Here is an 11,353-nt window from a genome sequence, read left to right on the forward strand (position 1 = left end):
AGCAGGAGCTGGTACTTTTGAGTCACACAAAGCTCTAGCATTATTTGTACCAATATGATTAAAATACTGATGTAACTGTCCTACACTTGTACGGGGTGAAGGGCTCCGTTCTTTTCTACTTGGACTTTCACTGATGTCATGCTGAACTTAAATCAAATGATTCCCCATACTGGTTTTGAATTAGAATTTAAGAAAAAAACAGAAAACTAACCATGCTTTGTCAAACAGGGTACGAAATCTTTATTCACCAATAAGTTAAGTGTTCTTATAAATAGATGTTGTAGTCTTTTGTACACCACATCGAGTATAAAGCTACTAAGCTTGAATTATTCCTCAGACTCTGATCCCTCTTCATCTTGACTGATTTGGAAGTAGCGTAGTTCATATGTCTCCTTGTCAGATGCAACAACACGAAGCCAGTCACGCAGATTGTTCTTCTTGAGGTACTTCTTTGTGAGGTATTTTAGGTACCTTGAAAACAGTAGTTACATTGTTAGAACCTTAGTCAGAAGTTAGAACCTTCTCATTTTACCAACCCTTACTTCTGTGTGCGCTCCACCCAAGACATGGCTCTAGCAGGGCAACGACACACTAATTATATCCCGAAACAACAAATTACCATATATAACAGACAACTAAAAATATATTTTCTTTCAAGATACATAAACTATTATTTGATGCTTTTTGGCTACACAGCACAATGCCAGTAACTCAAAAGCACTGAGAAGTGCTTCTAAACCCTGTTCTACCATAAGAGATACTGGTGCATCTGTATCAGCAACTGAAGGGGGAGATGCAAGGAACGAACTCACACCTCTGATCAGCTTACTCATCAGCTGCGTGCCCTAACATGGTACGAGGCTTAAGACTTCATTTGCCTTTAAGGGGCTCTTTTGCCACAACACATATTGTGTACACACACATTTTAACACAACCAATTAAGTAATTAAACAGCCACTTGTGATGTGAATTCAGTATGGCTGGTGAAAACCTATCTTTCCTTGATTCACTTCTAACAACCTGTACAAAGCACCTCTCTCTTACATTTTTACATTAAAGGGAGCATTAATTTTCCATCAAGTCTTTGAGTTTTAAAGAGGAGATTTTTATGTATCTAAATGTCATAAATTTGCCTGAATTACACCTTTCACTAATATTTACAACTGCTATGAAGGCTAGAGCTAACACCTTCTCCATACCTGTGAGAGGTGCATCATGTTCAGTATACCACAGTTCAAATTCCACCACCACAAATACAGCAGAGGGAAACCTATGCCAACCTTTTAGAAAATTGCTTCTCTGACGTCACTGTTATCTTGTTCTTCAGACGTTCAATGTGAACGGTGTTGCCCAAGTTTCCAGTTTTTCCATTGACCTTAACCTTCTCCTTTAGGAACTGTTCCTGTTTCAACATTAAAGAAATAGAACACTAGGGAATGGCACCCTAGGTATGAACTAGGGAAGGGACCCTAGCCATATAGCGATGTTTAAAAATCACTGTTTACTTACATCCCGATAGCAAGCATTTACAACACAGTAAAGTTTTACAGCAGGTAATTAAAAAAAAACATCACTCCCGTGCTAAAACAGGATGCAATTTAAAATAGCTGCATTCATAGGTATGAATCATCTTGTTTACGACAGACATCTAAACGCAAGAAAGTTTCAAAAAGTGCTGGTAACTTAAAGAACAGCTGTTGATTTTACTAGTTTAGAATGTAACCTTTCGGCTGTTAATTCAGTTATTGTACCGTACCAAGGCTTTTATTATACTATGCACCTGAAATACAAGCAAAACCACGACTTACAAAATTCCCAGAATCAAAGATTCCATCTTCCACAGGATGGGTCAAGTCAAGGCAAAACTTCCAGGTCGACTTTTTAGATTTTCTGTCTTTTTGCTGCAACACACCAAAACCCCCAGCATTAACAACAACCCACACCCGACAAGGTTTTACCGGCCGAGGGGCACAGGGCAGCGCGCATCCCGCGGCCGGCCCAGGCCGACACCGCCTGGAGAGCGGGGCTCACTGCAGCCGCCTGGGCCCGGGCCGGGCCCCGGCCGCCCGCCCGCGACCCTCTGGGGCGAGAGGCCCGCTCGCCACCGGTGGCAGGAAGGCCGCCAGCTCCCCCTCGCCCCCCGCAGCTCCCCGGCCCGGGCCCCCAGCCCCGCGGCCCGGCGGCGCTTACCGGCGGCATGCTGCCTGCCCGCCGCTCCCGCAAAAAGGGCACGTCCCGCTGCACGCCACGCTTTTATACCCGCCGTGACGTCATCACGCACGCGCGGTGCACGGCGCCTGCGCGGCCCGGGGCATGCCGGGAAGCGGGAGGCCCCACCGCCCCCGCGGCAGTAGCAGGCGTCACACGGCGAGGGCAGGAGCGAGCGGCTGTCCTGTTCTGCTTTTGCGTTCCGTTGTTCTTTCTGACCGACACAAATAAACCACAAGCGCCTCTGTTGCTCTCGTACAAGCCGCGCCCGGCGAGGGGTTTCTCCCGGGGGAAGCTGGGGGCGCCGGCAGAGCGGGGCAGGGCCCACCCGCTGCCAGCGCCAGGCCCGGAGCCACCCTGGCTTCACCGGAGCGCCAGGGACCCTCCCGCCACCCCCTCCGCTGAACCAGCACCCGGCTCCCCACAGTACTGACATCTTTTTATTATTTCTGGAGCAAAAAAATAAAAAAACAAACAAAAACAAACCACATACACATCTTTCCCCTGATCGTTCGCGTGGTGTTGAAAACAATACAGCTTCCAAAATAGATACACGTCGGCGCCACGAGGACCCCCATGCCCGGTTTGTATGATTTACAGGGTTTGGTTTTCGCCATGATGAGTAAAACGAGCCATCACCATCATTATTCCTTTCCCCCCCCACCTTTCGAAAGCCGCACCGAACAACAGTTACGCTTACAATATACAGCACAGGACAACAGGGGGTTTCTGCGATACAGTGATACATAGCAAACATTCCGGTTTCAGCTCACAAACCAAGTAACTCTCAGATGCCAAATACCGTAGGGCCAGGCTGCAGATGCTGGAGAGGCTTCTGACCATCTCGGCCTACTGTGCTGAACGCTCCACCGCGCTCCCACCACACCGTCTCCAGGATCTACGCCTTCATTAACATTCTCAGTGTATAAGCGAGATACTTGAAATATCCTTAACAAGGTCTTTTTTTTTTTTTTTTTAAATCCTGAAGTTTAGTTCTACTGTAACAAACTACATTCTAATTACTCAAAAAAAAAAAAAAAAAAAAAAAAAAAAAGGGATTTATTGAATTTTGAATTCCGTGACACTGACCTGCAGTAACCGTAAGAGTTTGAACTGTCAACAAATTTGACTTCTTTACAGATCATGTAAAATTACCTGTATTGTGAAACTACAGACTGTGCACCATTTCTGGGTACATTGTGGATTAGAAAAACCTGCAAGAGGCCTGAAAGCAGTTACGTTAAAACAATGAAATTCAGCTAACTTCTTAAAAAAAACAGCCCTGAGAACATGGCTCAACTAGCAAGAGCCTAGTTGAAAAACCACCATTATAAGCAAAAATTAGAAGGATCTATTGAAATCTTAGAAGTATTATTTGCCAACATTTGAGGCAGGAAACACTGCAGTCTTTCCAATTCTGTAAAGTAGTAAGAGAAACTCAATGAATCAGAGCCAGTAAAAAAAATATACATTATTTGGAGTGGAAATACTTTTCTTCACCTTCTAGTTTTCACAGCCTTTACTCTAAGCAATTACCATCAGCTATTAGAAGTTTATAGTTCTCGGTTTTGACACAATTTAAGTGTTAAGACAGTACTACAGAACAAGCACATTGGTAATACTTGTTTTTAAAGTAAAGTTATGAAAGGAGACCTTCCCTAAGCATGTGGCTAGGGATCTTAAAAATACGCATCTATATGGACTATTGATCACAAACAAAGTTCGCTGCAAACGATTCTGACAGTAAACTGAAACATCTTACTTTGGAAAAAAAAAAATGCCTCAAATACATGTTCTAATTTAGAAGCAACCTTTAACCTTACTGAAACTTGGAGATTATGCTTAAGACTCATGCTTATGTATTACCTATGGGAAACTTCATGCATGATGAGCCAATGCTCTGCACTTCCACAGTGTCCGAAGTGCTTCACAAAAGACAACTAAGTATATAAGAACAAATCTATAATGAAGTACTTAATCATTTAAATCTTGCAGAACTGAAGGTTGCAATAGAAGGACACCCATTAAGTCCCAAGGAGGGCTCTTCCAGCAAGCTGGAGGTCATAAAACCTCTATCTTTAGACTGCTGTAGTACCTGAAAACTCCAGTCAGACCAGGACCCCACTTGTAGGGACAGGACATAAACCAGCCCTCGCCCCAGAGAGCTTGCAGTCCAAGCAAATGCCTAGATTGTGGGCCAGTGGCATCAAATACCTGTCTTCCAACAAGGTTTTAGAGGACAGACAGGCACCTGAGACTAAAGCACTACCAGAACAAAGACAAATCCAAGTCTTGTAGTTTTCAAGGTAGTTACTTGTAATATGGTGATAACATTAGAACTTGCATTAGTTTGGCATAGCAACCTGTGACTTCCCATTCAACATCACACAGCTCAGCTTGCTGTCAAGACCACCATCAACGGTTTCACAGCCACCTCCAAGACAAAACCTGTCTTTCAGGTACCAGTTCAATGGAGAGGCAGAAAGGAGCATAGTGCAGACTAGCATGCACTTCAAAAGTATTCTGAATGCGTTTCAATCTCTTGCATCTACAGCCTTTTTTTTTTTTTCCTAAAGCTGTTTTGCCATTTCAGTCAAGGTGCTATTTAGAGTTCACCTGCAATGGGTATTGTGCTAGGCAAGAGCATGTGGCAGTATCCTACTTCTGACAGGTGTCGCAAGTAACTGTGCTTTATTACCAGAGTATATTTATTGCTGTCTTCACCTTCACTGGTACTGCTCTGCCTCTCACGAGAAGTCTGTGAGAAACGCATGGTTTTGCCATCTACATTAGACCTCCAAGATTTCCTAAGCCCTGCCACAGTATGTACAAGGGCAGTTCAGGACAGTTGCCGTGAGCCCTCTGGGGGTTAGAGAGTATATATTATTAAGCTGAAAACATTTCAAGCAGTTAGCAGCATGAAGTCTGATCTTGCTGCCAATAGAGTGTGAATTGTGCATGCTGTCCAGGGCAGCATGCCACGTGCTTACAAGTTGTCCTCCATTAGCCAACAGCCACTGAAGCTTAAGGCAAGTTCGTTAAACGATTTATCAACTGCAAAGAGAGGTCTGAACCACGGACTAAGGAAGTTTCCCACTTGTGAAGAGTCATCAAGTCTTAGAATTCAAGCTGAACGCCTTAAACAGGAGCAGGCTAGTTATCCTTCCATAACTATTGCTGTGAAGCCTTGTGTTTGCCTGTTAAGCTACTAAATAGTTAAGAGACATGCATGCGTGTTTCAGTGACTCAGAACTCCCTTGGAAAGGAGCTAGCTTTCATAACTATGTAGCAATTTACTTTTATAGTTAAGCCATGGTTGTTCAGTATTGTTTGTCAAGTCTATACCTTGAAAATACAATAGTTTTATTTTTCTAAAAAGAATCACATGCATTTAGTTTAGGCTCAATGCTACAGTTTGTCCCACTTTTTGAAAAACACGTGGTCCCTGTGCTACAAAAATATGGTCTGAACCTGAAGATTAAAACCTAAAGCTGGAAGCACTGCAACAGATTCCAATGGAGTTTGTCACCCTTTAATAGTTTTAAGATAAATACAATAAAGGAAAGCAATTGAACTGCATTTCTCTATTTTATTTTTCAAGTCTGACAAAGGCCTCGAGTGAAAGTCTATAGCTTTAACATCCATTCTCACCTTTGTGTCCCCTTGACCTATCTATGGTTTTATCTACCCAATATTCCAACTGCCTGCCTAAACCACAGGTAGGCTTTGACACAATTTTATCGTTACAATAAGCCAACAAGTTGGCAAAGAAGAGTACAGAGGTAATACAGTTAAGTTGCACATGGCCACTGGGGCTTGGTCAAGCCAGCTGGCATTTTTGATCACTTGAGTTTCTTGGTCTAAAAGTTGCGATTGGCACCTACAGTTCTGCAAGAGTCCCAATCCACAAAATACTTAAGCTTTAAAAAAACCAAAAACAAAACCAAAAAGAAGCTACTTTTATTGTCAGTTCTACCTAAACATGTCAAGAAAAATACTATTTGTGCTCTAGGTCACTTTATAATCCTAGATACCTACCAGCTTATCTAAAAGCCCCTGAATACTGTATTTTGTCTGTTCATACAGACAAACACTGTTTTGCTCAAGCAAATAAAAATATATCCACTAGTAACACCTGATTGGTTTCTTCAATCCGTAGCTGAAACCCACAGGAATGTTAAAATAGTTACAATTAAGGAATTAAAATCTTAGTGATTTTGAAAACTGCCAGTTAGCCTGCAACACTAATCCAGAATCCAGCACTGCTTTTTAACAATTCAAAAAAGAAATGAGGTTGCTTGTGAAGGCCAGAGCTTTGGTGACAATAAGAACCAAATTTATAGATCTGTGGTTTGTCCAGACCTGAGCAGTTGCCCGAGCCTGGCGATCCTCTCTACTTGCAAGGCTTTATGGCTACAGCACATTCTTCATTCATTGCACTTATGACGGATATCTGGAAGAAAAGACAGGCAGGTGAGCTCCAACTGACACCAGAGGAAGTGCTCCTAGAAGTTACAGACTTTCACATCTTAGTATCTATCCTGTATCTTTCTAGAGAGGAAAAAAAGGAAGCTGAAGCTGGTAAAATTCAGTCATTATTAGACTAATGCCCTTCCCACACCAGTCTGCTCTTCTGCTGCCTTCTCTTTGCTTTCTTACCTTGGCTGACAGCTTGAAGTTCACACAACAGAGGCAGACAAACAAGCTCCTGCAACAGAGCTGAACCAGCAACTGCTGGGGCCTACTACAGGCTGCAGTCTGCAGAGCTCAGGTTTGCTAACAGCAAATTAAACTACTTGGACTACATCACAAAATTCTTCACTTCTTCCCGATTAAAAAAGCCTGGAGGCTCCTATCCATACCATGGGGACAACAATAGAGGATTTATCTAGACACTTGAGAGACGGATTTATCTAGACATTTGAGAGACACCCATATCACCTTACTGTCAACTGAGCTGGGTTTCAGTGCCATATTTAGTGCTCCAGTACGAAAGCCCTTCTACATCTCTAAAAACTGATTCCCATTACTTCTAACCCGCTCTTCACTGAGATATACAAATGGTCAGTATCAAAGTAAGCCTTCTTCATTGTATAATCAAGTGTAATTAACTACAACTCTTCTTGTCTGCCCTCTATACTTACCTGCACATCTTCGTTGGCATTGAATTTTCCTTCTATTTCTTTGCCAAGATCCCCTTCCGGCAACTTTAGATCCTCACGAACTTCACCACTTTCTGTCAGCAGGGAGAGATACCCATCCTGAATACCTATCAGCTGTGAAGAGAAGTTCACTTTTAGGAAGTTTAACATCAGTCACTAGTAGGCAGCAGCTGAAAATAAGCAAAAGGCAGTGAACTCTACCTGTTACATTAATTCTATAGTACTGTGTTTGTAACAGTTAGGAACCTAATTTAAGTCAAATTTCAGCAACAGTTCCGAGGGCTGGGGCAACTGTAGCAAAAGCCAGTCTGCTATCAATAACACCAGAACCCTGCTGGTTATTTCCTCGTACCTGGGGCACTGCACAACCCATCTTTGTGATTTAGAAAATGTACGGTTTCCAGGTCACTGGTTCAGTGTTTTTACATCTGTGAATTAGAAACCGTAACTGGAACACTGTTCACTGAACAGCACTATTCCATAAAGTGTGCAAAGTACACAATGGTTGAACTGTACATTTCTCTACCTTCATTTGTAGAGTGAGACACTATCATTTACATTAGCCAATGAATAAATTGGGTTACATCCACCAAGCTCTGGACTGCTTTCACAATGCTGTTTTCAGCCAAACCAAAAACCTGAGCTAAGGGGAACACCTACTTTGACAGAGCAGCTCAGGGAACTTGGAACTCATAACAGTAAACCCAGAAGGCAGCCCTACCAAGTCTGATAAACATCAAGAATTCCTGTAGCAGTAAGGACCCAAGAACATGAGAGAAAGATCCCCAAGATAACATTAAGAATTTATTGGAAGGTCTAAGGCCAGTCACCCTTCATTCAGTCAGTACTGGCTGTGCTGAAGAGTTGCTAACACGCTGAACTCTGGCTTTGTCAAGCACTTGCAGCTTCCCAACTGATGTTTATGTATCAGTTCCTGACCAGAACTACTCCCAAGACAATAGGAAGATAGCTGATAATTCAGAACCGGAATTGTGCTGCTTTTAAGAGCTCGCCGTCTGTATCACAGAAGGCATTACAGAAGCCTGCCAAGTCCCCTCCCTACATCCATTTTAGAGCAGAGCTCAGGAGAACCAAAATTCAAAATTACTTGAGATCAACCAAAGCCAGCTTCCATTCAAGGAGCAGAAAGCACTGTGGCAAGTTAGAAGTGGCATCAGATGCAGTTTAAGACTGTCTTACTGATCTGTCTATCCTACATAAGGGTGAAATTGTGACTGACAATACATGCTTAGATTCAAATTTACTTGAAGTGAAATTTTGATTATCCTTTAATAATAACTTGTAGCAGGGACAACACCTCTCCAGATCGCAAACAATAAAGTGACCTTACAACACTAGCTACAAAAAGTGCAGTTCTGAATTGCGTCTATTACCTGCCATTTCTAAAGATCGCTATACTGTAAGATGAGGTTGTTAGTACAGTAAGGAGCTCTCCATCAGCAAGGTCTGCCAGTTTCAACAGTTCGGTAAATGCTACAAGTTCAGCAATACCGTGTCTAGACAATCAAATTCCATTAATTGTGACAGCAGTACTTTACTAACGGAGAGGCAAGTTTTGGGATGAAGAGGGTTTATGTATGGCATGAGGAGTATAAAGCCTCTTAGTGTGTGTGAGTACACAGTGAGTGTTAAACTCACCTGGTAATCATTCCTCTTGATATTTGGAACATCCATGTTATGAGTTGATGGGCAAATGTCTTCGTATTTTTTACCAGTGAAGATATCAATACCAACCAAATGGACCTGTAAGAGAAAAAATCGTAACATCAGTTACCATCGGTCCTAGAGAAGCAAGATGCCATTGCCATCGGTATTGCTGGTTCCACGTAGTTTTCTAAGAGATCACGTGCAATACCAGATTCTGCCTAGACTCTGCCTGCAGCATGAGAGCAGCCCAAGCACTGGAAGAAGGCCTCATACCCTTTCATAGCACGCTATAGAAACACTACATGAAAACAAAGATCAGCCACTGTTATCTTCCATAGCCACAGCTTTCCGTAGTTTTACAGCAGCACACTAGATCTCAGTTTGTGGCAGTTAAGGAAACATTTACTTTGACTTCCAGCTGTTCTGAGAAACACAGTGTCAGTGACAGTGTGAAGGTTAAGAGGAAAAGAAGAGGTAGTTACGCACAGAGATTAAAAGCAGCTCCCATCTCTCTTTATGCTAGCGCAGCTGTCCGCTGCAGCTAGCACTTGGGATTACCAGTTCAGCGTCTGCTTTTCTCAGGTCCTTTCACTCTCACAACTGTTCCACTATTTAAGAAAACTGGATCTGTCTAATAAAAAAAGCCATAAAAAAAGCAAGGGGAAGAAGAAAAGCTGGCAAGGGCTCGGTATATTCTAGCTTTGACAACACCTTAAATACCTTACACACCTACAGGTTATCATACAAGGTTGTGGAAATGTAAAAATTAATTAATCCATGCTTGTAAAGGATCTGTCTCTAAACTCTAGTATACCCACCATAAAGTGTCACTGAATGAATGAAGGGGGAGTCTAGCCTCGGTCCAGGCTCTGGACAGCTGCATAAGCCAACTTGCTTAGGCAGCAGGACTGCAACCCCAGACAGCAGCTAAGAATGTCCCTGCTGGGACACAGGAGGGGGAAGGTACTTCTCGCTCGGTGCTGAAAAAAGGCAAGAAGCAGCGAGGCAAGCCAGCAAAATAGGGCCAGAGCAGGCCCAGAGAGGTAACGACGGTCTGCCGAGCTCTTCTGGCTTATGTAATGGAATATGGGCACTTCTAGTAAGCGCTTAAGTCGACCGCTGCGATAGTGAAAGTCCGCTAGCACAGGCAGGCACTGAAGTGCTTTGGTGGGTAGCGACAGCCCAATCCAACCACGCCCTCCCGATTTCATCAGCCCCCCTTCCAGAACTTACCTTACCCCCACTACAGAAACAGGTTTTATCTCGATCAGCCATAGAGCTTTTTAACAAGTTAGGAGGAAAAAAAAAGAACCCTCCGCCCAACCCCCTGTCCTCGATCCCTCCCGCTTTACGTTACTGGAAACCCTGGCGCTAACTCTGGAGCCGGGAGACACACGAGAGGCTGCCGCGAGGAGAGCACAGCAGGATCCAGCAGGCTCTGCCAGATGAAACGCTACACCCGTCCCCGGCGGCCAGGCAGCCCCGCGGGCGCACGCTGCGGGCCGGGGCTCACCTTGGCGTGGCCGTGCTTGCCGGTCTTGGAGGTGGACATCTCCACGATCTTGCAGGGGCGGCCCTTGAGCACCACGAAGCCGTTCTTCCGCAGCGCCGAGCACTGCATGGGGTAGGTGAAGGAGGCGCCGGCATCGCCCGTGGTGAAGTCGAGCTCGTCGGCCATGGCGGTGGGGGGCTGGCGGCGGGGGCTGTACGCAAAGCGGAGCGTCAGCGCGGAGCCGCGGCGGCGGGAAGGGGCCGGCCCGGGGGCACCACATTGCCCCCCCCACCAACCGCCGGGCAAGGCGGCGCCATGGCGGCGCCCCGGGGCGGGGAGGCCCCGCTCCGCCACACGTGCCCGGCGGGCGGGGAGCCGCCGCCGCGCCACGTGCCGAGGCCCCCAGCCTCCCCATCCCCCCCCGCCTCCCTCCCTCCCTCCGGTAGCCCGGCCCCGGGCTCTCCTCCCCGCCCCAACTCGGCGCCGCGGCCCAGCCGCGCGTACCCCGGGGCGGCGGCGCGGCCCCCCTTACCTTGCGAGGGCGGCGGGGGAGGCCGGGCGGGCCGGGCCGGGCGGGGCGGGGGCACGGCGCCGCGCACACGCGCCCGACCACTGCGGCGGCCGGCGGGAAGGGGCGGCGGAGAGCGCGCGCACCGCGCACCGCCCGGCCCCGCCCTCCCGCTTCCGCCGCCCGCCGCGCTCATTGGCCCGCGGCCCCGACACCCCCCCCCCGCCCGCCCGCGAGTGGGCGGGGCCGGCCTCCGCTCCCCCGCCCGCCCGCCGCCCGACCACGTGCCGGGGGCGCTTCCCGCGTTCGCCCGCC

The 11,353-nt window shown here is 46.2% G+C and overlaps 2 protein-coding genes across 2 annotated transcripts; both read right to left on the reverse strand.

The window, feature by feature from the left end:
* Positions 1–215: 215 nt before the first annotated feature.
* On the reverse strand, positions 216–2,296 carry RPL22L1 (ribosomal protein L22 like 1). Its single transcript, XM_080410551.1, has 4 exons — positions 2,191–2,296; positions 1,809–1,901; positions 1,281–1,402; positions 216–471 (listed from the first exon to the last, which is right to left on the reverse strand). The coding sequence occupies exons 1-4, from the start codon at positions 2,197–2,199 to the stop codon at positions 327–329; spliced, it is 369 nt and encodes a 122-aa protein (XP_080266677.1). The 5' UTR covers positions 2,200–2,296; the 3' UTR covers positions 216–326.
* Positions 2,297–2,631: 335 nt separating this feature from the next.
* Positions 2,632–11,197, reverse strand: EIF5A2 (eukaryotic translation initiation factor 5A2). Its single transcript, XM_080410548.1, has 5 exons — positions 11,063–11,197; positions 10,552–10,741; positions 9,030–9,134; positions 7,353–7,484; positions 2,632–6,661 (listed from the first exon to the last, which is right to left on the reverse strand). The coding sequence occupies exons 2-5, from the start codon at positions 10,714–10,716 to the stop codon at positions 6,602–6,604; spliced, it is 462 nt and encodes a 153-aa protein (XP_080266674.1). The 5' UTR covers positions 10,717–10,741; positions 11,063–11,197; the 3' UTR covers positions 2,632–6,601.
* Between the last annotated feature and the right edge of the window lie 156 nt (positions 11,198–11,353).

This window comes from Falco punctatus (genome assembly GCF_963210335.1).
Source record: "Falco punctatus genome assembly, chromosome: 13".
NCBI classification, from domain to species: domain Eukaryota; kingdom Metazoa; phylum Chordata; class Aves; order Falconiformes; family Falconidae; genus Falco; species Falco punctatus.

Bases quoted from the DNA above. Each gene is read 5' to 3' on its own strand.
- EIF5A2 (XM_080410548.1), bottom strand. From the start codon at position 10,716: ATGGCCGACGAGCTCGACTTCACCACGGGCGATGCCGGCGCCTCCTTC. The intron at 9,135-10,551 runs GTGAGCCCCGGC...TTTCTCTTACAG, and splicing joins GCAAGCACGGCCACGCCAAG to GTCCATTTGGTTGGTATTGA. The intron at 6,662-7,352 runs GTAAGTATAGAG...CTTTTCTTCCAG, and splicing joins ATGCCAACGAAGATGTGCAG to ATATCCGTCATAAGTGCAAT.
- RPL22L1 (XM_080410551.1), bottom strand. The intron at 1,403-1,808 runs GTAAGTCGTGGT...ATGTTGAAACAG, and splicing joins TCTTTGATTCTGGGAATTTT to GAACAGTTCCTAAAGGAGAA. The intron at 472-1,280 runs GTTGGCATAGGT...ACTGTTTTCAAG, and splicing joins GAGAAGCAATTTTCTAAAAG to GTACCTAAAATACCTCACAA.